At 45.2% G+C, this 26,268-nt stretch overlaps 1 protein-coding gene across 3 annotated transcripts in view; it reads left to right on the top strand.

The window, feature by feature from the left end:
* Uba1 (ubiquitin like modifier activating enzyme 1) overlaps positions 1-21,848 on the top strand; it is a 23,545-nt gene extending 1,697 nt beyond the window's left edge. For 2 of the 3 annotated variants that reach the window (XM_021188536.1, XM_021188534.1), the window contains 25 exons: positions 7,862-7,978; positions 8,109-8,167; positions 8,266-8,434; positions 8,523-8,657; positions 9,560-9,666; positions 9,903-9,993; positions 10,099-10,231; positions 10,712-10,809; positions 11,038-11,184; positions 11,319-11,495; positions 11,592-11,696; positions 11,783-11,863; positions 12,159-12,314; positions 14,821-14,986; positions 15,121-15,317; positions 17,454-17,518; positions 17,746-17,941; positions 18,517-18,591; positions 18,715-18,904; positions 19,909-19,997; positions 20,251-20,343; positions 20,466-20,657; positions 21,038-21,139; positions 21,246-21,346; positions 21,520-21,848. In XM_021188536.1, the coding sequence (XP_021044195.1) occupies positions 7,862-7,978; positions 8,109-8,167; positions 8,266-8,434; positions 8,523-8,657; positions 9,560-9,666; positions 9,903-9,993; positions 10,099-10,231; positions 10,712-10,809; positions 11,038-11,184; positions 11,319-11,495; positions 11,592-11,696; positions 11,783-11,863; positions 12,159-12,314; positions 14,821-14,986; positions 15,121-15,317; positions 17,454-17,518; positions 17,746-17,941; positions 18,517-18,591; positions 18,715-18,904; positions 19,909-19,997; positions 20,251-20,343; positions 20,466-20,657; positions 21,038-21,139; positions 21,246-21,346; positions 21,520-21,655 (3,177 nt within the window). In that variant the 3' untranslated portion in view covers positions 21,656-21,848. Of the gene's footprint in view, positions 1-2,460; positions 2,690-7,861; positions 7,979-8,108; positions 8,168-8,265; positions 8,435-8,522; positions 8,658-9,559; positions 9,667-9,902; positions 9,994-10,098; positions 10,232-10,711; positions 10,810-11,037; positions 11,185-11,318; positions 11,496-11,591; positions 11,697-11,782; positions 11,864-12,158; positions 12,315-14,820; positions 14,987-15,120; positions 15,318-17,453; positions 17,519-17,745; positions 17,942-18,516; positions 18,592-18,714; positions 18,905-19,908; positions 19,998-20,250; positions 20,344-20,465; positions 20,658-21,037; positions 21,140-21,245; positions 21,347-21,519 lie in introns of those variants that run through there. The other variant, XM_021188535.1, reaches the window with a different exon arrangement.
* Positions 21,849-26,268: the final 4,420 nt, after the last annotated feature.

Raw genomic sequence — 26,268 nt, forward strand, 5'->3', positions numbered from 1 at the left:
CCTCCCCTCCCCTCCCCCTCTCCTCTCTCCTCCCCTCCCTCCCCTCCCTCCTCTCCCCCCAATCTGTCACTGTTTCCTGAGGCTTGCTGAGAATTAGGGACCTGCCTGCCTCAGTCTGCCAAGTACTGTTTGAAATGAAAAGTAGTTGGTGGGACGCTGAGTGAGGCAGGAGGATCTTGAATAGTTTGAAACCAGCATGGTCTCAAACCTCTCTTTCTCTCTCTTCCTCCTTTCCCTCTCCTTCTTCTCTCTGTTCTTTCTTCCCTCTCTGGGTGTCTACTTCTGTCTCTTTTTCCAGGGCCTGTTTTCCCCCATACTTGCCAGGTATTAGTGATCCTTCTGTGTTAGTCTGCCAAATACTGTGGAATTACAGGAGCTGTGCTAGCACACACCAACAAAACCCCATCTTTTAAGAAAATAGTGTTGCTACTGCTCAGGCTATTTATATGGTACTATGTGCCAGGCACTATTCTAGACCCTTTCTACATATTTACTCAATCACAAGGTGAGTTCTTATTCTTAATCCTCATTTTCTGATCTGGGAACATTCAAGTTGATAATTTCTGAAGTGGCTGGATATATCCTCAAACGTAATTTTGGATTAATGTAAATATGTCTACATATTGCCTTTAGTTACACATATTTGAAAATTGTAACAGAGTCTTGTGGCAGCACAGCTCTAAGACCCTTTCTGTACTCATTCTCATAACACATTTCATCAGTGGATTTTTTTGAGGTGGGGATTGGTATGGTTTTTTTTGTTTCCTTTTTATGATACTATGAATTGAATCCAGGCTGTTGGGGAAGTGCTTTATCCATAGTCTACATCTCCAGCTAAGTTGGATTAGTTTCATGACTATTGTTGACTGTTAAAGGCATCTAGTGAGTTTGTATTTAGCAGTATCTATCTTAGACAAGCTAACCCCCCTAAGTGGTCATGGATGGCGAGCAAGGACTGTGCTCGCTTACGCTTTGCACGGTTATCCTTTTTGATGAATGCCTTGATGATTATCTCATAATTTCCACTTGCTAGGTGGGGCCACTTTGGGTGGGAGGCTGCCCATCAAACCTCATGAATTATTATGAACTGTATGGGATTGGTACTTTTTAAAAAGGTTTATTTATTTATTTTATGTAAGTGAGTAGTGCACTGTAGCTGTACAGATGGTTGTGAGCCTTCATGTGGTTGTTGGGAATTGAATTTTTAGGATTCCTGCTCGCTCGGGTCGATTCCGCTTGCTCCAACCCAAATATTTATTATGTCTAAGTACAGTGTAGCTGGCTTCAGATGCACCAGAAGAGGGCGTCAGATCTTGTTACGGATGGTTGTGAGCCACCATGTGGTTGCTGGGATTTGAACTCAGGACCTCTGGAAGAGCAGTCAGTGCTCTTACCCGCTGAGCCATCTCCTCAGCCCGGTACATTTTTTTGAGACAGGGTTTCCTGTTAACCAGGCTTGCCTCAAACTAATGAGCCTCCTGCTTCTACCTTCCTAGTGCAGAGATTAAAGGCATTCGGCACCATGCACATAAGTGCAGCTTGAGTACAATCTTTCTTTTGGTGTTCCCACCCCACCACCCTGAAACAAGGTTTCTATGTGTAGCTCTGCTTATCCTGGAACTCCCTCTATAGACAGGCCTCAAACTCAGACCCTCCTGCTTCTGCCCCCTGAGTGCTGGCATTAAAGGTGTACACCGCCACACCCGGTAGGCACAACCTTTCTTGACCTCTCTGTTTTCAAGTTGAGCTGCTGCGGCTGCTACTGCAGCTCCAGCAGCTTCATTCAGTATTTAGGAGCCAGAGGAGTGCTGCCTGCAGTAGCCCTGTTTCTTGCTTACTGGCTATTAGATCAGCAGTAAGGCAGGCCTGCCTCTTTTGTTCCATCTCACTGAGTCTCGTGCATTATTCATGAATAAGATATAGCTTTGGTCTCCTTGATTCCCAGCAACTGCAAGATCATTCATTATTCATGAACATGGGGTGTGGTTGTCATGCTTTAACATCTACTTTCTGGTTACCTAGTCTTAGTAAACCCATAACCTTGCATCGTGATTCACGTTCGGGAAGAATGGCCTTGAGGTCCTTCCTTGATTTCTTTGACAGCTTAGATGCAGTAATTTTTTTTTTTTTTTTTTTTTTTTTGGTTTTTCGAGACAGGGTTTCTCTGTATAGCCCTGGAACTCACTCTGTAGACCAGGCTGGCCTCGAACACAGAAATCCGCCTGCTCTGCCTCCCAAGTGCTGGGATTAAAGCGTGAGCCACGACACCTGGTTTGCAGTAATTATTCATACTTCGTAGTGCATGGCCTTTTGGTCTACCTGTTTTTCTAGTTACTGCCTCCAGAGCCACTTGGTGGAGCTGTTCTCCTAATTAAAGAAGTCCCAAACTGGGCAGGGAAAATACATGATTCATGAGTGGGCGCGGTCCTCTTGCATCCGGGTTTCTGGGGGTGGGGCTCGGGGTTTTGTTCCGGCCTTGGGCTCTGCCGCCGCCATCTTGTGTCGGCTGCTGAGGTGAAGGAGGGTGGCAGGGAAGACCACAACCACAGCGGTCGGGGGAGGAGAAGGCGACAGTGATCCTAGCTGGCCCAGGCGGCAGGAGGAGGAGGAGAAAGAGGAGGGTGGCGGCCGAGCTTGACTTCGGCTCCTTGAGGAGTTGGCGGCGGCGCGACCCGGGGAACCGGCATTGGTAATAGCTTTTCTCTGCACCTGGCTCGAAGCGCAAGGGTTCTGGGAGGTATGGGAGGGTCCCTGCTGGCTCTCTGCCAGCCCAATGTCTGAGTGCACTGCGGTGTCCTGGATATTAGGAATCACTAGACAAGCGGGCGTGGGGCTGTGCAAATCCTGAGGTGGGGTGGATCATTTCTGTCTGGGACCACCCCTATTCCCTTGGGCTTCGAAATCTGACCTTGACGTCAGACCCCTATCTCAGCTTCTGGAGACTTCTGGCTCAGCACTATAACCAGATATCTTGATCCGATTCTGAGCCTTGCATTTCCTATCAGAACTCCGCACAGTCTCCATAAAGGCACCGGAATTCGGTGTCGCTGCTCATGAAAGCCGTCCATACTTGTGTGCTATTTGAAGACCTGCCCCGAAATCTCCCTTGAGACTCTTCCTAGCCCTTCAGTATTTGCTCTCATGGCTTAAGAGGGGCCAGACTTCAGGAAAGGTTCGCGTGGCCTTCATTTCCGAATGAAGAGCCTCGTCTAGCATTTTCATCCACAGTCTCCCCTCCCCCCAGGATACTATCTGTCCTTAGAGCTGCCATCTGGATTAAACCCGGTGAAAAGCTCTCTGCCTAGCCTTTCCATGGGAAATCCATTCCTACATTTGAGATCTCCCAATACCACTTTGACATAGCATCCTCCATCGTGAACACCTGGCATTCTTATTCTTTTCAGCATCTGCCTTTAGAGACTCTCCCTGCTTTTAGGGACTCCCCCCTTTTTCATGTTCTCATTGTTCTTAAAGCATTTTCGTCTTCTCCATCAGCCATCCGCAACCTCAGTATATTTCCTTTAGTCTCTCATGGGACTAGACACCAGGGAGGACCTGTTTGGACACAGTTCTCCATTAGTGATCTTTTGCCCCCATCTACTCTTTCAGACTCTTGATTTGTAGCCCCATCTGCCTAATGGTCTCATTCTAGACCCAATTTTTGCCTTCAAAGGCAAACCAGCATTCTAGCTTCTCTTTTTATAGCTTCCTTAATCTAACAACAGGCCTCAGGATCTGCCCTCATCTTTTTTAAAAGGTTCCTAGCACGATCATTCAGAGGGTCTCAGCATTTGCTTTTGACTTCACTGAACCTCTATCACTGTCAACAGGCTCATTTATCTTCCACAGGAGTAGAAAACCTCAGTATCTATTTACTGTGGAGTCACAGAATTGATTAGAGAAACCTAACTCCATTTGGAGATCTAGCCAGTATTTGCTTGGTAGCATATTATTAGCATCATGATTACAGAGTTTTACTGTGTGGCTTTGGCTGTCTCAAACTCTTAGAGGCCAGCCTGCCTCTGCCTCACTAGTGCTGGGATCAAAGGTGTACACCACCATGCTTAGTTCTTAGTAATCCTTTTTAAGGCTTAAACTGTTTGAAATTCATCTTCCCTTCTCTACCCTGTCAGCAGCTGTGGGACCTGTTTAGATCCACACAAGACCTTTGTTGCTCCATTAGAAATCCCTCTCCAAGAGTCTGTTCTCAGAGACTTCTAGCCTCTTCATACTTAATCTCACAGCTTCTTGGCACTATAGTGTCAGTATCAAAGACATTTTTCTGTGCATTCCCGCCATTTTTCGTGAAGGGTTTCTATCACTAGACTCTAAGACTGTCAGTCCCAGTATCTTCCTGCAGTAGTTTCAGGGTCTACATTCTCCCACCTCTTCCTAGAGACCCAGATTTAAGTCTTTATTAATACCTCTGTCCAATACCCCCACCATTTATAAGGCCTGCTAAGGTCTCATTTGGGTCTCTTTTATTATCTCCTTCACAGCTCCTTGAGCTCAGTGACTTCCTCTGATACCTTCTCATACTCCTCAAGACTTCTCATTTAAAACCTCCCAGAAAGCTTGACAAGCCTTAACATCCTCCTCTGTACAATATCTTTTCTACCTCAATCAGCTGGCTCTGCTTCCTAACCCTACCCCAGGTTCCCCTGCTCAGCCTTTCTCTGCTTTGGGAATAGAATATTCTCAGGCTTCAGTCATCAGTTTGGAGACCCCAGGTAAGTTTAAAATGCTTTCATTTCAGCATTGTCAAGTAAGTTTTGGAAAATATATTCTACACTTGATCTTAAGCAATGGAAAATATATTCTAACAGAGAAGGCTGAACACATGTTGAGGAAGAAAGGCTCTCCATTGGTTTTGGTTTTTTGTATTTTGTTTTTATGGATTTATTTTTGGATGGGAGTAAGGGAATCTGTAGTTCTTGGCCAAGAGTCTCTGCCCCAGATTCTTCCTGCTTGCTTGCCTTGATAAAGGGGCTTTCCAAAACCTGGCAATTGAAATCTCCTTTTTTTATATTTTTTGAAATAGTCTCACTGTACAGTTCAAGCTGACCTCAAACTTAAGAGTCCTCCTGTCTCTGCTTCCTTTTTTAAAAGATTTATTTATTTATTTTATATATGTGAGTACACTGTAGCTGTACAGATAGATGGTTGTGACCCTTCATGTGGTTGTTGGGAATTGAATTTTTAGGACCTCTGCTCGTGGTCCTGCTCACTCTGGTCAACTCTGCTCGCTCAGTCCCTGCTTGCTCTGATCCAAAGATTTATTTATTATTATATATAAGTATACTGTAGCTGACAAGATGCACCAGAAGATCTCATTACTGGTGGTTGAGCCACCATGTGGTTGCTGGGATTTGAACTCAGGACCTCTGGAAGAGCAGTCAGTGCTCTTAACGGCTAAGCCATCTTGCCAACCCCTGCCTCTGCTTCCTAAGTGTTGTGGTTGTGGGCCTGTACTGCCACACCTGGCTTCAAAGTTCACCTTTTTTTTTTTTTTTTGGTTTTTCGAGACAGGGTTTCTCTGTGTAGTCCTGGCTGTCCTGGAACTCACTCTGTAGACCAGGCTGGCCTCGAACTCAGAAATCCGCCTGCCGCTGCCTCCCGAGCGCTGGGATTAAAGGTGTGCGCCACCACGCCAGCTCAAAGTCCACTTTTGAACAGTGATCCCAAACCTGCTAACTTAGACCCTTGCTGCCAGCTCTGGGTGGAGGTAGAGAGGTAAAGGTCTGATAAAGAGCTCTCTGGCTCTGGATCTTGTCTGATGTAGGGAGTGGAGAAAGAATATGCCCAGAACAAACCAACCAATGACTAGGGAAAGGAGATAACTAAGTAATGGAGGCCCCTGTGGGTGCCTTGGGAGGTGTCTCTGTCCTCATGTCCTTGAGTTTTGACTGCAGATAGCCTCTTTAGCCTCATCATGAGGTCAGTTCGTTTTCTCCCAGCTTTTGAAGCAAATGAAGAAATAAGATCTCCATGCCAAGTCACTGCCAATAAATGCAAAATAGGAATTACCTTTGTCTCCGTCCTAGGTTATCAATTCTCTTCCTACCCAAGTTGGATCTAAGTATTCCCAGCAACTGCACTGGCAAACTTTGACCCTAGGCAGGTTCCTACTTCCCCTCTTCTCCCTTTCATTACCTCCCATCTCTGAGTAGTCTGGGCTGGACCCAAAGCCAAATTCTGACACTAGTCATCTAAGAAAACCATACAAACTGGACAAATGACATGAGCCAGGACAAGTGAGAGAAGTTCTCCAAGCTTTCACTTTCTTTTTATGGTAAGAGAATGGGCTTAGGTAGTTCAGAGGCATTGTTGGCATTAAGACAAAGTCCTTTACTCTTGTGACAAATGGGGTAGATAGTAGAGAGCTCTTGTTATTGTGTTCATATTAGAATATGACAGTGCCAAGATGGAATCTTAGGTATGTTGGTGGTCTTAAGGGTCAAAATAGGCTTCATTGTAAGAGCAATTATGTGAACAGAAAACTCAGGGTATATCCAAAGTGCTTTGAAGAGCCACTGGGCCTACAAAGTGATTCTAGGTCCTATCTTCTATTTATAAGTATCTGACTCCACCATCATTAGAGTTCACTTCCAATAGCAGGCTGTATTGTTATCTTCCCCACCTCTGGGATCTAGTATGTCACTTGATCATGAGCTCAGGTTTTCTCATTTGTTCAACACGGATCTTAAGTCCTGCCTTGCAGGGTCAAGACAATTGAGAACATAAAATTTGCTAACTCTGAGAAGTAGCTTGGACTTCAATGTCATTGGATCTGGTCTGATCCCAGTTCAACCACTCTGAGTGGGAAGTTTGTTCAAGTCACCAAACATCCCTGAATGACGTTTTTCCTTCTATGTGAGCTAGGGTAAATAAGTAGTTCGATTCCCACAGGGCTGCCCTGAGGAAAGACAGTGACAAGACTAGTAAAGTGCTTAATGTGGTCTCAGACACAGAGGACTCCTAGTAAATATTCATTTATCATAACTGCTAACCTGTTGAAGGGACTTTACATGAAGAAACTTTAGAAGTGTGTATTTTCTCTCTTTATGCAGCCTGTTTTATTGGCCTGGGTTGTTGTCTATTCCTAAAACTGGGAGAAAGGTTTGGGCTTTGTAAAGCTCTGCCCTGAGCCCTCCTGGGCCTGTGGTCTGTATCTTTTCTCATCACAGCAACCCATAGAGCTATATCACCACCCATTTTGCAAAGTGAGGGAGCAGCTAGCTCTACATGATACCTATCAGGGACAAGATTTGAAACCTGAGTATTTCCTGAGTACACATCTGTCCTCCAATCTTCTCAGAATGGTTTTCTTCCTTTTACTCCATAGGATTGGCACCTTTCCCTTATGCTGGGCTAGGGAAAGACAAAATGACTTAGCAGTCAGCTGTGTGGATTTGCAAGCCAAACCACCTTGGTTCAAATCTTGAGTCTGAATGGTGTGATCCTGGACAAGCCACTTCATCTGTCTGTGCTAGTTTCTTAACTAATGTAGATTTGCTAATACTTAAATCTTCTCCCACTATTACTATTAATAAGTAGAAAAATAGTTTAAGCCGGGCGTGGTGGCGCACGCCTTTAATCCCAGCACTCGGGAGGCAGAGACAGGAGGATTTCTGAGTTCGAGGCCAGCCTGGTCTACAAAGTGAGTTCCAGGACAGCCAAGGTTAAGCAGAGGAACCCTGTCTTGAAAAAAACCAAAAAAAAAAAAAAAAAAAAGAAAGAAAAAGAAAAATAGTTTAAGGCCAATCAAGGCTACATGGTGAGACCCTGTATTTAAAACAAATAAACCAGAAAAATGTCACCATGTATCTTAGGCTCACCTCTGGCCTATCTTTCTCCCCAGATGTCCAGCTCGCCGCTGTCCAAGAAACGTCGCGTGTCCGGGCCTGATCCAAAGCCAGGTTCTAACTGCTCCCCTGCGCAGTCTGTGCTGTCCGAAGTGTCCTCAGTGCCAACCAACGTGAGTATCTTCTCCCTGGAGACTGGCAAGTATGGTGGCAGGAAAGGGAGTCTTTCATATTACTCTCCATTTGCCCACACCCCACTCATGCATGATGTTCTGAACCCATTCTTGCTCTCTCTATCTCTAGGGAATGGCGAAGAACGGCAGTGAAGCAGACATAGACGAGAGCCTTTACTCCCGGCAGCTGTAAGTAGGGCTGAAATTTGCCTAAGGTGGGAAGGGGCACTGAAAGAACTGGATGGGGTGGGCTGGACCATGACGTGGAATACCCTCTAACTTGACAGGTACGTTTTGGGCCATGAGGCAATGAAAATGCTCCAGACATCCAGCGTCCTTGTCTCAGGCTTGCGGGGCTTGGGTGTAGAAATTGCTAAGAACATCATCCTTGGTGGAGTCAAGGCTGTTACCCTACATGACCAAGGAACTACCCAGTGGGCTGATCTCTCCTCCCAGGTATCTCTTCCCAACATCCTTGTCCCCTGCTGAGACACCTGTTTCTCTGTGCCACAGCCTTATCCTCCTGCCCACCTGTCTCTTACAGTTTTACCTTCGGGAGGAGGACATTGGTAAAAATCGAGCGGAGGTATCCCAGCCCCGACTTGCTGAACTCAACAGCTATGTACCTGTCACTGCATACACTGGGCCTCTTGTCGAGGACTTCCTTAGTGGCTTCCAGGTACTTGGTGATTGCTCAGCTTCCTGCTTGATTTTCATAGAAAGAACTCATGTGTTGTATTTTCGGTACTATTCACTATTTCATGTGTTGTCTTTGGCATCAAGCATTATGCGTGAGAGCACAGAAGATGCATACAGGATGAGACCTTGGGCCTGCCTTTGGGGAAAAGATGGAGACAGTGTCCTGCTATGAGTGTCTAGCTCTTCTAGTGTAACTTTAGGCAGGTCACTTAGAGCCTGGCCTTACTTACTCTTTCCATTTTCAGAATAGGAATGGCAGCAGTACCGACTTTCATGGGGTTCCTATGAGGATTAATCTTGGAGAATAGCAGCTTGGACATAGGAGAGATGGCATAGTCATTTTCTAGTTAAAAAGCCTAGCTGAAAGTCTGCCTCAGGGGCTAAGGTCCCCAAGGGCCAAGGTACTGTAGCAACAATCAGACAGAATAGTAGGAGCTTGTCCTGGTGGGCAGAGATGGGTTTTCGTGGAGAAGGTAGAGAGAGCAGTTTCAAAAATTGTGGTGGAGTGGGCATCATTTTGAGAACTACTAACAGTAGTATTGTAAGAGTGAGCTCAGACTTTAGCTTGAAACCATTTCGCCCTGCCTGTGTCTCACAGGGCATGGCGCAGTTGTAGGCAATTAGCAAACAGATGAGTCAGCTGTTGTGCAGTTTGTGCCCATTCTACCTTCCCCAACATACTGTAAGCTTTTGTTTTCTCTTTGGTGTGCTTTCCTCTCACTGAATCTGATCTCCAGAAGGTCTTGAAGAGAGGCCTGGAGGACCAGGGGGTAACTGCTGTCAGGACTGCCTGTGCCTCTTCCCACCAGTCTCTGCTATTATTCTTTTATCTTCCCTTCCTCCTAGCTCTGGCCTCTTGACCTGAGATCTATTTCTCCACAGGTGGTGGTCCTTACCAACAGCCCCCTGGAAGACCAGCTGCGAGTGGGTGAGTTCTGTCATAGCCGTGGTATCAAGCTAGTAGTGGCAGATACAAGAGGCCTATTTGGGTGAGTACCACTTCTGCATGCCTTTTCCCACAACCTTTCCTAGGCCAAGACCCTCATCCCTCTTCTACAACCCACATTTCATATTGTGTGTGTTCACCTCTCCTTGTGTGACATTAGTGCTGCTGTATCCTCTCTGTGATGTGCCAAGTTTGCTCAGCATACATCCAGTGCACCTTGAAAGATGCCTTGGGCCTTGTGTGGGCCTCAGGCATCAGTCTTCTTGCCACTCTCTACAGGCAACTTTTCTGTGATTTTGGAGAGGAAATGGTCCTCACAGATTCCAATGGGGAGCAGCCACTCAGTGCTATGGTTTCAATGGTCACCAAGGTAAGGAAATCAGCCCCAAGGGTCTTCGCAGACAGATAGATAATGCTAGCCTCTCTGTACTCTTGTACCTAGACTTGCTTCTGAGGCTCACTCCTTTTTAACCAGGACAATCCCGGTGTGGTTACCTGCCTTGATGAGGCCCGACATGGCTTTGAGACTGGTGACTTCGTCTCATTCTCAGAAGTACAGGGCATGATCCAACTCAATGGATGTCAGCCCATGGAGATCAAAGTGCTGGGTGAGCTGGGGCCATGGAAGTATCATAGGGGAAAGAAATGGTTAGGAGATTTAAAAGAGAAGAGTCCCTGGGTTCAGAGTGATGGGAGCTATATCCTGAGTGCCTGAAGTGGATCAGAGAATCTAAGACCCACCAGAGCCAGTGAACACGGGGAAGAAAGGCCAACTGTTCGATTATTAATAGGAACATGGGCCCCTAGGATCTGAGTTGTGTTTTGAACAAGGGCATCATGCCTAAACTGATTTAGGAAAAAGCAGCCTATCAGTGTACACCTGGGACCAGGGACATTAGAGTCTCCTGATGTCTGAACTAGCTCTAAAGTGGAGGGGAGATAGTTTCTGATCCGCAGTGAGGACTGTGGTTGAAAGGGTATCTGGTGTCTACAATGAGTCAGGCATATGGTTTTTTTCTTTGTCTCTTGAGTTTTGTAAACTTTAAGGAGGGCATTTAAGACTGACAGCCTCCTATCTACTACTCTAGGTCCTTATACCTTTAGTATCTGTGACACTTCCAACTTCTCTGACTACATCCGCGGAGGCATCGTCAGTCAGGTCAAAGTACCTAAAAAGATTAGTTTTGTGAGTATTGGGGGCAGTAGTTCATGGTGGGTGGTTCTAGAACAGTGGTTCTCAACCTTCCTAATGCTGTGAGCCTTTAATACAGTTGTATTGTGGTAACCCCAAACATAAAATTGTTTTCGTTGCTAATGTTATGAAATGTAATCTAAGTATTTTGCCAGAGGGGTGTGACCTATACAGTTCCAAATTCTCTGTTCATTTCTTCCCTTATATGCTGCTTTCCTGCAGAAATCCTTGCCAGCATCACTGGTAGAGCCTGACTTTGTGATGACTGACTTTGCCAAGTATTCTCGCCCTGCCCAACTGCACATTGGCTTCCAAGCTCTGCACCAATTCTGTGCTCAGCACAACCAACCACCTCGACCACGAAATGAGGTATGTAGTTGAGCCAGCGGTCAGTAAGGATAGAAATACTTGGTGATAAAGGCCCACCCATACCTGTGCTTGTCAACTGTCCATCCCTTGACAGTAGCCTGATTAATCCTTGCTTGTTTCCTTTGCCCTGCCAGGAAGATGCAACAGAACTAGTGGCCCTGGCTCAGGCTGTGAACGCTCGGTCCCCGCCTGCAGTAAAACAGGACAGCTTGGATGAAGACCTTATTCGGAAGCTAGCTTATGTTGCTGCTGGGGACCTGGCACCCATAAATGCGTTCATTGGGGGCCTTGCTGCCCAGGAAGTCATGAAGGTCAGTGGGGTTTTGTCTTGCCTCTAGTACTTGCTATCCAAATGTGTGAGGGCCTGATTAACACTGGCCACTTGCTCTTTCCTTCTCCTTCACTAGGCCTGCTCTGGAAAGTTTATGCCCATCATTCAGTGGTTGTACTTTGATGCTCTTGAATGTCTCCCAGAGGACAAAGAGGCTCTGACAGAGGAGAAGTGCCTCCCAGTATGTGAATGGGCCGGAGGGAAGGCAATATTGGGGGTGTTTCTTGGGAAGCTTCTCTCTGATCCTTCTCACTTCATATTCCTCAGCGTCAGAACCGTTATGATGGGCAGGTAGCTGTATTTGGGTCAGACCTTCAAGAGAAGCTGGGCAAGCAAAAGTACTTCCTGGTGAGTGGTCTAGTTGGACACCTAGTGTGTTCACCTCCCTTGGTCTCTGGCCATCCCTTCTGGGGTTCTCTTCTGCATTATAAAGGGAAGAGTCTTATCTCTTTAACCTGTTACCTCTTGGTCTGTCTCATCTTCAGATTATAAAAGGTCATTTCTTTCAGCCCTGGGACTTGGACATGTATGTGGCAGTAGACTTTATTGCTCTATCATATTGCCTCCAGCAGGCATGAGAAAGTGTGGGTGACTTTGTATCCCCCTAACTTACCTTTGTGTCTCTCCTTGGCTGTTTTCTTAGGTGGGTGCAGGTGCCATTGGCTGTGAATTGCTCAAGAACTTTGCCATGATTGGGCTGGGTTGTGGAGAGGGTGGAGAGGTCGTGGTCACAGACATGGACACCATTGAGAAATCAAATCTGAACCGACAATTTCTCTTCCGGCCCTGGGATGTCACGGTGAGATGGGTGGGAGTAGGGAATGACTCTCTGACATCTCATTGTCCTTTTCCTGTCCACAGTATTTCAAATAGAGATATACTTATCTTTCCTTTGGCCCTTTTCATTCCCTGTTTCTGTCATTTATTCAGCAAACATTAAGTAGCCCTACCTTGAATCAGTTATTTTCATCTCCTTCCTTCTTTCCTTTCATTCTTTCTTTCTTTCTTTCCTTCTCTCTCTCTCCCCCTCCCTCCCTCTCTCCCTCCCTTTCTTCCTTTCTCTCTCTCTTTTTCAGTACTCGGGATTGAATCTAAAGCTAACTATATCTAGCATGCAAAGCTAGTTACAAAGACTACCACTGAGCTGCCCTTTCATTTCCTTTTTCCGTTGCCTTTTTTTTAAGTAAAGATTTATTTATTTATTTATTTATTTATTTTTATGTATATGAGTACACTGTAGCTGTACTGATGGTTGTGAGCCAACATGTGGTTGCTGGGATTTGAACTTGGGACCTTCAAAAGAGCAGTCAAGTCAGTGCTCTTGACCACTGAGCCATCTCTCCAGCCCCCCCATTGACTTTTTTTTTATAAAGAAAAGCTTTATTTATTGCTAGGTGTGTTGTGGCACATCTTTTTTTCCCCATTAATTAAATTATTTATTTATTCACTTTACATCCTAATTACAGTCTCCTCTGCCCCACATATGCAGCAGCAGTGCAGCTTGGACTTCATGTAGGCCCCTCAACAGCTGTGGCGCATCTTTAATCCCAGCACTCATGTATATATGAGAGCCTACACATATATATGTCTACTGTGTATGTGCCTAGTCCCTGAAGACACTGGACGAGTATGTTGGATCCTCTAGAATTGTAATTTTGGGTTAAAGTGGATTGTGGGCCATCAGGTGTATTGAGAACCAAAACTTAGTCCTCTGGAAGAACAACAAGTGCTCTTAACCACCGAGCCATCAATCTAGCCCTTATCACTGATGCTTTGAGACAATTGTCTTGAGGGTTTTCAGAAATATCCCCAACTCAGTGACTGCCTAGGAGGACTAGTGGGTGGTTTATTGCAGAAAAAGAATACAGCACAATCAACAAGGGAAGAACGAAGTCAGTAGCAAGTATCTTCTTAATAGTTATCTCCCAGCGGGATTACAGAAGGTGGATTTCCCCAGGAACAAATATAACAGTACTCCTAAAAGGTTTCTAGCCAGGAAAGCCTGTACCTAGGGCTTTTACTGGGATTGGTTGTGTATCAGAATTCCTGAATCTAGAGGGAAAGAAGGTGCTTAACATAAACTCTTCTGGTCACACAAACAGTTCAGGCACACTGAGCCATTAGTATTAGGTGGGGTGGTGATGGGGACTTCTAACATCTAAATTCCTAGACTCCAGCCAAAGGACACTTCTGAAGGATGACATTGTTGTAAGCCAGGTGACTCTTCAGTTTGAAACTGAGGCACCATATGAGGCCTGTAAGACCAGTATCATTGTTATCTGTCTAATATTCCTATTCATTAAGTTATTCACTGAATAGTAACTTTAGGAGTTACTGTTGAAGATACTTGAGATATAATAAAGAGTAAAATAAGGCAGGACACTGTTCATACCTTCTCAGTGCTGGAGAGGCAGGTGAATCTCTGAATTCAAGGACAGAGTAGGCTGCAAAGTGAGTTCCAGGACAGCCAGGTCTACACAGGAAACCCTGTCTCAAAATAAAAGCTAAATAAAGGTTCTAGCAAAGGAAGGTAAATAATAAAGAACGGGTATATTATTGATACAGATATAGCTAGGCCCACCCATGTACTTAAGAGGCATAGGCAGAGTTTGAGGCCAATCCTTAAGGAAGGTCTCATTTCCACTCAGAGGGCCTGGGATTCAGTTCACTTTACCCTAAGTGGGGATAAGATCCAGGGAAAGGTTCTAAGCATAGGAGGGATGTGATCTGACTTTGCTTTCATAACACTTATGCTTATTTATTGTTGAACCATCTGGTTATGTTTGGGGAAATCTATTCTAACTTTCAATGCTGCTCTCTAAAAGAACAGTAGGTATCACATCAACAAAAAAAATCAGGTGGCAGGCTAGTCCATTGTCTACAATACATGAATACATGCCTGTCTTCTGCTTTCTTTCTTTCTTTTTTTTTTTTTTTTTTTTTTGGTTTTTTGAGACAGGGTTTCTCTGTGTAGCCCTGGCTGTCCTGGAACTCACTCTGTAGACCAGGCTGGCCTCGAACTCAGAAATCTGCCTGCCTCTGCCTCCCAAGTGCTGGGATTAAAGGCGTACATGCGCCACTACCGCCCGGCTGTCTTCTGCTTTCTTTTCCATCTCATTGCCGCCATCTTTTCCATCTTAGCCCTGGCCATGTGGCATTATCTTAGAATATTCTGCTAAGCCAGGGAGCCTACTGAACTCAAGGCCTTATTCTAGCATTAGATGAGTGTTCAGGGGGACAGCTCTCTATGATGTTGAGTGAATACGCCCATGTTCTACTCTCAACTGCATCTCCTGATTTCACAGAAGTTAAAGTCTGACACGGCCGCTGCAGCTGTGCGCCAGATGAATCCTTACATCCAGGTAACAAGCCACCAGAACCGTGTAGGTCCTGACACTGAGCGCATCTATGATGATGATTTTTTCCAAAATTTGGATGGTGTGGCCAATGCCCTGGACAACGTAGATGCCCGTAAGTTTTGAAGGCTGGTCAAGAAGGCAAGGGCAAAAATGTTGGCGTCTGGGTTTTCCTGTTCTTTCCCAGTATGCTTTTTCTTGTCTCAAAGCTATCACATCCTTGTCCCCATCCCCATCCCCATCATACAGGCATGTACATGGATCGCCGATGTGTGTACTATCGGAAGCCACTGCTAGAGTCTGGCACACTGGGCACAAAGGGCAACGTGCAGGTGGTAATCCCCTTCCTGACAGAATCATACAGCTCTAGCCAGGATCCACCAGAGAAATCCATCCCCATTTGTACCCTGAAAAACTTTCCCAATGCCATCGAACACACTCTGCAGGTGAGTGGTGCCCAGGGGAAAGGAAAGCGGGCAGACTGTGTTTACCAGTCCCTTGGCTTCCTGGTATTTACAGGACTAAGCATAAAATATGTTTTCTTCCAGCACCTTTCTTTCCACCTGGCAGTTTAGCATTTCTGAAAAGACTTATTTAGTCTTCTTGTGACTCCTCGTGAGTTTTTTTTCCCCAATATGAAGACAGGTAAAAATGTCTTGGCTCACTAGTAGTTGAGAGGCTAAGTCAAGAGGATTGCTGTGAGCTCAAGGCCATTTGCACTACAAAATAAGACCTTAATCTGAGAAAAACAAAACAAAGAAAAGAATGGTGAATGTTGAAATATTCCTTACCTAAGTTTAACAGTGTTTTGCCATGTTTTCTTAGATTGATATGCTAGGTATGGTGGCATGCAGCTTTAATCTCAGTACTGAAGTGGCAGAGACAGGTGGATTTTTGACATCTACTTACTAGATGTGAGTAAAACCATACATAACATCTTAGAGCAGTTAAGAGCAATGACTGCTCTTCAGAAGACCTGAGATTCCAAGCACCCACGTGACCATTTACATTGACAGTGGTGTTACCTCCAGCTTCAAGGGATCTGATGCCCTGCCTGGGTACTACATGTATGTGATGCCCTAACAGACATGCAGAACACCCATACACATAATTTTTAAATTGGGGCTGAAGAGATGGCAGTTAAGAACACTTGCTATTCTTTTTTGTTTGTTTTTTTGTTTTTCGAGACAGGGTTTCTCTGTGTAGTCCTGGCTGTCCTGGAACTTACTTTGTAGACCAGGCTGGCCTCAAACTCAGAAATCCGCCTGCCTCTGCCTCCCGAGTGCTGGGATTAAAGGCGTGCGCCACCACGCCGGGCTAGCACTTGCTATTCTTACAGATGACCCAGGTTCATTTTCTAACACCTATGTGGCAGCTCACAACTGTCTATAATCGCAGTTCCAAGGGATCCAATACTTTTTTTTTCTTGCCTCTGTGGGCACCTACACATACAATGTGCATATAAAAGTCTTTTTTTTTAAAAAAAATTAACCTATACCACATTTTTATGGCTTCACACTTGCTGTGTAGCTGAGGTTGACCTTGAACTGATCCTTCTGCCTCCATTTCCCAAGTACTGGGAAGTGCCACCATGCATGTCTTCAAAGCACTATTTTCAGGCTAAACAAAATAGTTCTTTCCTTCTCTTCTAGTTATTTGTCTCTAGCACCTGATATTTAGGTTTCCCGCTCTATTGTGCAAAATGTGTTAATGCTAGTATGTCACAATGATATTCTATATATGATACACATGTGGAACAGTGAGTGTGGCAGATCATGAAGCTACAATGTTAAGAAGTTATCACATCTATATGATAAGCACCTAGGCCACCAGGATAGCTGTAGTGCTATCAGAAGAATTCTCAGTGCAGTGCTGGAGTCCAGCATATTCAGGATGAATGGTAGGAATAGAGGGGTGAGAAAAGACCGATCCTGCCTATCACACACCCCCTTCTGACCCTTCTGTTCCAACATGGCTGTGTCAGTTTTGTGGGCCCACTGGTCTCACCGGGGCATGTGTAACCTTGAACTTATTTGTGCCTTAACGTTCTTCCTCTCTCACTGGGCTGTTTAACTGACACCATATTAAGTATACATAGGGAAGAGGAGAGAGCCAGTGTCTTATTTCCTCAGAACTTCCTAGAGACTTAGATAGGATTTACTATTGGATTGGATCTATTTTTGTTTGATTGCTTGTTTGTATTTTGGTACTAAAGACCAAACAGGGTTTAGGCAAAAACTTCTCTACCATTTTTGTGTTGTTGTTGAGTCAGGGATGCAATTGTATCCAGCATTGAACTTGCAGCAATCCTGTTTTTAAGATGTAAAATACTCTTAGCTGATACACATTTTTTTTTATCAAGCCATAGTACACATGTACAGGTCTTAATACATTTTTCTCCACACATACATTGGGATAGTTGTTTCCCAGGTCAAGTTCATGAGGGAGTGGGAAAGGTTGGGAGCTTCTGCTTTCCTAAGTAGCTGGGTATTTCCTACTTGCATTATCTATAATGACTTTCACAAGCCTGTGGAAGCTTATTTTGTCCACTATTCCATAAAATCCATTTGCTTTGCCTGCAGTGGGCCCGGGATGAATTTGAAGGCCTTTTCAAGCAGCCAGCAGAAAATGTTAATCAGTACCTCACGTGAGTAACTTCCACATCTCACCCTCCTGCCTGCCACCAAAGACATTCAGCTGTCATCCTCAAGGCCAGGTGCACACTTTTCAAAGGACACTAAATGTTTAGTTCTCATGCTGTTGGGGGATCAAGACGGGGAGCTTTCCGTGGAGAAAGTGGGATTGCCCTGGAGCCTAGTTCAGTGACCACTATCTATATAATCTTGCCCCTTGGCCTCCTCTACTCCCTAACAGAGACTCCAAATTTGTGGAGCGGACATTGCGGCTGGCTGGTACCCAGCCATTGGAGGTGCTGGAGGCTGTGCAGCGCAGCCTGGTGTTGCAGCGACCACAGACTTGGGGAGACTGTGTGACCTGGGCCTGCCACCACTGGCACACCCAGTACTGTAACAACATCCGGCAACTGCTGCACAACTTTCCTCCCGACCAGGTAACATATTTGTTTGGCGACATGGGTTTGCTGCAGACTCTTAAGAAGCTTCTCCCAATTAACTGGAGTCTGAGGCAAAAGGTGTCAGAAAAATGACCTTTTTGTTTTGTCCCTCATTCCTTGAAGAGAACTTGCTGTTCCTTTTCACTGTGCTGTAGTGTGTCTAGCCTGATTTTTTTTCAGGGTTGTAGTGAGTGAACCTTGAGGCCAAGATCCTCGACTTGAGAGCAAGGGAGTCAGCATTTATTCAAATCCCAGTTTTCTCCAAAACTGGACAAGTCATTTCTCTGTACCTTTCTTTAGTTTGAAGGAGGAACAGTTCGATATGTTTCACAGGGCCTTCTGTGAGAATTCATTGGTATTTATTAATACTAAGTACATTCTGCCGATCCAGTCTAGACTAGCAAGTGAAGCTAGTGTCTAAGAATTGATGGTTTTCTCAGCTAGGACCTTGCAGTGTAGGTCTTAGATGATTGATTCCAGCCCTCTTTGGGACCCAGCCAAGGGTAGTGAGTTGGGGTACATCTAGGATTGTCAAGAGATCTTACTCCTGAAACACTCTTATTTTGTTTTAGCTCACCAGCTCAGGGGCCCCTTTCTGGTCTGGACCCAAACGCTGTCCACACCCGCTTACTTTTGATGTTAACAATGTAAGTCTTCTTATTGGGTTTTCCTGGGGTCAAATACAGAGAGGGTGGGTAGGTGGGAAGGAGGTGGTGGCTTCCCATCCAAGGGCAGACGTGTTAATCCTACCATGCCCTGCCTTCCCCTAGACATTGCATCTGGATTATGTGATGGCTGCTGCCAACCTTTTTGCCCAGACCTATGGGTTGACTGGCTCCCAAGACCGAGCTGCTGTGGCCTCACTCCTGCAGTCAGTACAAGTCCCAGAGTTCACCCCCAAGTCTGGTGTCAAGATTCATGTTTCTGACCAGGAGTTGCAGAGCGCCAATGCCTCTGTTGGTGAGGGTGTTTGGCCATTTGGTCAGAAGTCACTGCCCCTATCTGTCCCTAGCTTCATTAGTCTTCTACTAATAGCTCTATGACCTCACCTTCCTTTGCACCTCCCTCCTCCTGAAATAAAAACAATCTGTTGGGGGTTCAGTCCCTCCCTTCCCCCCTCCCCTCCCCTCCCCTCCCTCCTTTTTACCAGGAAAACAAACTTTGTTGTTCTTGCTTGGTGCATATTTGCCTTGGTTTTCTTCTTTTCTCTGTTTTTCCTCAATCTATTCATCTAGGGGCAATGATCTCCAGCAGGGGTTTCCTCCTTTGCTTCTTGCCCACTTTGTCTCATTCCAGATGTCCTGTGTCTTCCTATCTATACATCTCTCCCACCCTGATTCTCTGTATATGTTTTGACTCTAATGTTGTCCATTATAATTTAGTCCCCCTGCCTTTCCTTTTGGATATCTGAAATGTGTCTATAGCTCTGTAACTCCCCTTGTATTGGCCTCTCCTCTTCCCCCATCCCCATCTTTTTTTTTCTGAAATACCTGCCTTTTCATGTTCCTCTCTGTATATTTCCTTTAGTCTTTTCTTCCACCTCCTCCACAGGAAACCTCTTAACTTTCTTATGGCACATTCCCTCTTGCCTATCTCATCCTCGTCTTGGCTTGCTTCATATCCTCTCTATCTCCTCTCAGATCCTTCCTGTATATGCTTATATACTCCCCTATATCCCCACCATGTCTTTTGTGTCTCATACATTACCTCCCCAAGACTGACTGACACCCCTTCCATCTGATCACTCTACTTCCTCTTAAGGTTTCTGCTCCTAGTGTCTCTCTAGATCTTGATAGCCTTTATTACTGCCTTTTTCAGGTTTGCTCTCTGTTCTGCTCTGCCTTTCCCCCTTTGACCCTTGATTCTAGGATATCCAAAATCTTATCTGACTAACCCTTTGTCGTACCTAAGACTTTCTATCCCACTGTTTGCATCTAAAGGGCTGTGTTTTTCTTTTTATACAGATGACAGCCGTCTTGAGGAGCTCAAAGCCACATTGCCCAGCCCAGACAAGTTACCCGGATTTAAGATGTACCCCATTGATTTTGAGAAGGTACTTGGAAGGGGCCCTGGATAGGACAGTTGGGGTGAGCTAAGCATAGATGGGGTTGTAAAGAATGGGGATCTAGGACTATGGAGCCAGTCCAAGCCTTTACAGTGATCAGATCATGGACTGCCACATAGCTTCGAATGCCACATAGCTTTCCTTCTGATCTGGGACAGACCAGCAGGTAATTAGCATTGGAGGATACTTATATCCCAAGAGTCCAGAAAAATTTCTCATCTGATCTACTACTCTTATTCAGGATGATGACAGCAATTTCCACATGGATTTCATTGTGGCTGCATCCAATCTTCGGGCCGAAAACTATGATATTTCCCCTGCAGACCGACACAAGGTCAGGAGACTTGAAGCCTGATGTTCTATCCACTCTCGGGCTTGAGTTTCTTATATCCCATCCTCTTCTGTAGACCTTCAGCCTCTTATAAAGTATAACATTTTCCTTGGTCTATTTCTCAGAGCAAGCTGATTGCAGGGAAGATCATCCCGGCCATTGCCACTACCACAGCTGCTGTGGTTGGCCTTGTGTGTCTGGAGCTCTACAAGGTAGTTCAAGGGCACCAACAGCTCGATTCCTACAAAAATGGTTTCCTGAACTTGGCCCTGCCCTTCTTTGGGTTTTCTGAACCTCTTGCTGCACCTCGTCACCAGGTAGGTGCCCACATACAGGATGGACCTATAATAAAATGTATCTCAATAGAACTTGCTTTGGTTTGCATTAGACCTGGTCACTAGGTCAGAGTTCCAATCGAAATATGCCTGCATCTTTTTTGCAAGAGTACTAAGGAAATAAAAGTCAGTAGATCAGAGTGATTGAGAAGATAGTGGGTAGAAGATGAGAATGGGGTTTTCCTTGTGGCGTAGGACCTGTCATTGTAAAGGTTCAGTGTTTACTCAGTGACATGGGAGCCATGAGGCGGCTTTGAACAAAAAAAGGTTATGATCTAACTTAACTGGGTCTGAAGGCAGGGAAGGCAGGGAGGGCAGGAACTTTTGGAATGGCCCACATCCTATTCTCTTTCTTATTGCAGTACTATAATCAAGAGTGGACATTGTGGGATCGCTTTGAAGTACAAGGGCTACAGCCTAATGGTGAGGAGATGACCCTCAAGCAGTTCCTTGATTACTTTAAGGTAAGGCCCTTTCTCCCTCTCCCCTCACCCGGAGGACAAGATGTATAACTAACTTTTTGGCCCTTCCACCATCGTAACATTGCTGTTTCCCTCTCCTGCATTCCAGACAGAGCACAAATTGGAGATCACCATGCTGTCCCAGGGCGTGTCCATGCTCTATTCTTTCTTTATGCCAGCTGCTAAGCTCAAGGAACGGTTGGATCAGCCGTGAGTAGGCTATTGCCAGGCAGGCTGGGAAGGGCCCTGTGTTGGGTGGGGAGCCTCAGCTTTTGAAGCTCTTTCATTCCTATCCCATCACCTCTCCTGCCCTCACCTACCTCCCCTTCCTTTATTGCTGTGCCTCCCTGGCCCTCTTCCCTTACCCTCACCCCTTTCCCTAGGATGACAGAGATTGTGAGCCGAGTGTCAAAGAGAAAGCTGGGCCGCCATGTGCGGGCACTGGTGCTTGAGCTGTGCTGCAACGATGAAAGCGGCGAGGACGTCGAGGTCCCTTATGTCCGATATACCATTCGCTGATCTCCGTGCATTTCCCCTGAGCCCCGATACTCTCTCCTCAGATCCTTTCCAATCCTGGTTTCCATTTGGCCTCAGGCAGTGGTCCATGTAGCCAAGCCTGGCCTTCCCTTATTACCCAGCAACCTCAAGACCCTCTCACCACTGCTTTGTACCTTGTTTGGAACCTAAATCCCAATAAAAGGATAATAACCCATATGTAGCCATCTTGGCTGTCTCCAAGGAAGGAAGGAGTATCTCTAGAGTTCTCTGGTTCAAATAAGTATCCCAATGGGCTACTCCAGCTATAAGCTTTCTGGGCAGAGAAAAAGGGGAATTGATATCTTTTATATACTCTGCATAACAGACATGAGGTACCATTGAAGTTATGCAAATCAGTTCTCGGGTCAATATGATTTAAGTGACTTGAACTGGGTTCAAACTCTGTCTTCTCCATGATCACTAGCTGCCTCCATCCACTATGAAGAACACACTTAACAGTGATCAGGTGGGGCCTGGAGAGATGGCTCAGCTCTTAAGAGCACTGACTGCTCTACCAGGGGTCCTGAGTTCAATTCCCAGCAACCACATGGTAGCTTACAACCATCTGTAATGGGATACGATACCCTCTTCTGATGGGTCTGAAGAGAGTGACAGTGTACTCACATACATTAAATAAATAAAGTGATCAGGCTGCAAGGGCTAAGTTAGCATGTTTTGGGCATTCTCCCTTGGGCAGATCCCTTCCCCAGTTTGAAGCACCCAGACTCTGGGCCATCCTTTTGGTGTTTTGGTCTCTGTGTAGCCCTGGCTGTCCTGGTACTCACTCTGTATACCAGGCTGGCCTCAAATTCACAGAGATCTGCCTGCCTCTGCTTCCCAAGTGCTGGGACTAAAGGCATGTGCCACCACTGCCAGGCCAAGCTGACCTTTACAGTCATAGTTCCCCATAGCACCAGGATTGCCTGTACAGTTATTTCAAGTTCACGCTGAGGAGCCCTGAACAACCAGTCTAAGGAACATCAATGTCATGAGGCATACTGCAGTTTTTTTTCGGACATGGCTAAGGATATCTGGAGAAGAAAGTGGTCTTTTCTGCCTCAGTCTGCCCATATATCCTCCTAGGAGGTTCCTGGACCTCATACCTTCCAGAGAAGAGCTGGTGCTGGGGACATGGAGTAATTGGCTAGTGCAGGTAGTAGGAAGCTTATCAACAGCTCCAAGCCCACAGCAGCTGTGCTTCATTGTTTTAGCTAAGAGTGCCAAACAGTTGGAAACACCAACCTGGTTGGCCATCATGGAGTTTTTCCTTCATTGATTTCTGTCTCCCACACAGCTGGGAACCAGTTTCTCTGTCTTATTTAGGAGTGTGACCCTTCTCCACATCAGTGAAATAGTTCATCCTGTCCCCAAACTTGGCATAATTCCCATCACAACCTGTCTCCACATCTACCTCCTGAGCTTTCTCCTGGCCCTAGGCAATGCATGCTCTTGCCTACCTCTCTATACTTTTTTTTTCTTGGCCTGATCTGTTGGATTCACCTTATTCTTCCATATAGTGCTGTTTTAGTCTCCCACCATGACACTTTGGGTAACAGAGGCACTTTGCCTCTGGTGTCTCATGGTGATAGTAACTGTTCGAGGTGAATGGGAAAGTTTTCCCACTGTCAGCACTTTATTGCTGTTACTACTCCAAGAAGACACCTGACATCTGCCCATTGTCTCACCCTATTACAGGCAAGCACTAAATATACTGTTGTTTGTACTGGTTTTCCACCATCTCAGTTCCTTTATGGGCACCCTGCATACTTTGTTCTCTAACTCTTCCATTGCAGCTGATTCTCTAGACATTTCAGTCTCTTTACCACCACTACTCCTGGATTCCTTTGATACTTTACTTGTATCTGACACCCTTGTCCATCAAAACCAGCTGTAATCCTAGCATGATGGAGGTGAATCAGAAGTTCAAGGCCAGCCTGGACTACATGAGACTCTGCTTTAAAACCAAAAGATTTAAAACAACCAGTTACCCTATAATTCTGACTGTCTTAGATCACTACCATACATGCTCTTTTACTGTTGTATGTATGCCATTACAAGACCAAACTGATAGGAAATAGGGCTCAGCAAAGCCAGGAATGGGTAACTGTTGGGCCCCCTGTATCCAGCAGACTTGCAAATATTTGCCATCTAATTCAACCGTTTGTTTAGTGTTGACTGCTAGGCACTATTATAAGTATTTGGTACATATTAGCATCATAAGGCTTATGAAACTTAGAATTGACAATAAATACAACTAAGGTAAAAGTTGAGGCTCTTCCTGGGTTTGGCTTCCTGCACCTGAATTTCTGCTCATGACCATAACTCAGGTTCCAGGGATCTCATGTCCTCTTCTGGTCTGGACACAAGGTACAAACATGTACAGTTATACCTGCAATTTATATATATATATATATATATATATATATATATATATATTGGTGTTCTTCCTTCATGGATAAGGGAATCAGATCCCCTGAAACAGGAGTTACAGTTGTTGAGCTGCCATGTCGGTGTTAGGAAATTGAACCTGGGTCTTCTGGAAAAGCAGCCAGTGTTCTTCACCACTGAGCCATTTCTCCACCCCTAAAATAGTTGAAAAAAAGATAATCTAACATGAGCTAGAGCAGTAGTTAGTACATGTCTAGCATGCACCAAGTTATGGGTTCAATCTGTTTTGCATAAGCTGAGTGTACTGGTACACATCTGCAATCCTAGAACTTGGGAGGTAATTGGAAGAGAATCCAGTGCTCAGGCCAGCCTGGTTTACAGAAAATCTTGTCTTGAACCATGTTGCGTTCAAGACCCACATGATAGAAAGAGCCAATTCTTGCAAGTTGTCCTCTGACCTTCACTTGTGTGCCATGACACAAGTTTGTTCATACACAAACACACAATTTTATTTATTTGTTTTTTTGTTTGTTTGTTTTTGAGACAGTGTTTGTATAGCCCTGGCTGTCCTGGAACTCACTCTGTAGACCAGGCTGGCCTCGACCTCAGAAATTCACCTGCCTCTGCCTCCCAAGTGATGGGATTAAAGGCATGTGCCACCACTGCCCGGCTAACATACAACTTTAAAAATTATATTACATTAACTGGGGGAGGGGCATCCCATAATGTACATATGTAGGTCTCTCCATGTGAGTCCAAGCGACAGAACTTAGGCAGTTCAGTTTGGCAGCCAGGTGTCTTTACCTGCTGAGCCATTATTCTCAGTCTTACCATTTTTCTTTTTTAAAGACAGAATCTCTATGTAGCCCCCTGGCTGTCCTGGAGCTAGCTATGCAGGCCAGGCTAGCCTCAAGCTCACAGAACTGTCTCTGCCTCTTGAGAGTGCTGGGATTAGAGGGTTGAACCACATGCATGGCCTATACATTTTTAAAGGTTTTTTTTTTTAATGTGTCTCTGTGTTCATGTGTGTGTGTGTGTGTTTTAGAGTATGCCATGAGGATGCTTGAGGAAACTAGGAAGAGGGCATCCTCACTATGCTGCATTATTATGCTAAGGCCCTTAACTTTCATACTGTTTATACTATTGGTCAAAGTGATAACTATAAAAAGTAATACTCTGATGAGAAAAGGGGAAAATGTAAAATGAAACATTTGTGTCTATTTATGTTTATCCACTTAATGACATATGTTTTACAAAACGTCCTCTGGAAGCCGGGTGGTGGTGGTGCACACCTTTAATCCCAGCACTTGGGAGGCAGAAGCAGGCAGATTTCTGAGTTTGAGGCCAGCCTGGTCTACAGAGTGAGTTCCATGACAGTCAGGGCTACACAGAGAAACCCTGTCTCGAAAAAACAACAAAAAAAAAACCCTTCCCCTGGAACTGGAGATACAGTGTGAACCACTCGATGTGTGTGCTGAGAACCAAACTCTGGGGGAGCAGCAAATGTCTGTAACCACTGAGCCATTTCTCCAGCCCCAATCCCATTAATTTATTTTTTCATTGTTTAAAAGTTGATCAATGATCCTGGCACAAGTGCAAATGGGCTGGAGATATAGCTCAGTTGGTAGAATGCAAATAAAACCAGGTGTGTGGCACATGCCTATAACACCAGCACTTGGGTGGAAGGATCCAGACTTCAATGTCACTTTTTTTAATAATTTTTTAAAGATTTATTTATTATATGTAAGTACACTGTAGCTGTCTTCAGACACTCCAGAAGAGGGCGTTAGATCTTGTTAAAGATGGTTGTGAGCCACCATGTGGTTGCTGGAATTTGAACTTGGGACCTTCGGAAGAGCAGTTGGGTGCTCTTACCCACTGAGCCATCTCACCAGCCATTCAATGTCATTCTGGACTACACTGAATTCAAGACCAGATTGGGCTACAAAAGACTCTGTCTGAAAACAGAACAACAACAAAATGTTGACCAGGTCTAGGTATTATTAGCTCAGCAGGGAAACACACACAAGGCTGGGAATAGACTTTAACAATGCAAATAAACATCAAATTTTAAAGCCCCCCTTTCAAAAGGCATAGAGCCATGTGGGGATTTGGAATAATGGAACTGCAACAGGAAGAAATAAGTGTAGATCTGGGGCAAGTGAATTCCAGGCACAAGAACAACGAGTATGAACAAAAGAAAAAAA

This window comes from Mus pahari, chromosome X (genome assembly GCF_900095145.1).
Source record: "Mus pahari chromosome X, PAHARI_EIJ_v1.1, whole genome shotgun sequence".
NCBI classification, from domain to species: Eukaryota; Metazoa; Chordata; class Mammalia; order Rodentia; family Muridae; genus Mus; species Mus pahari.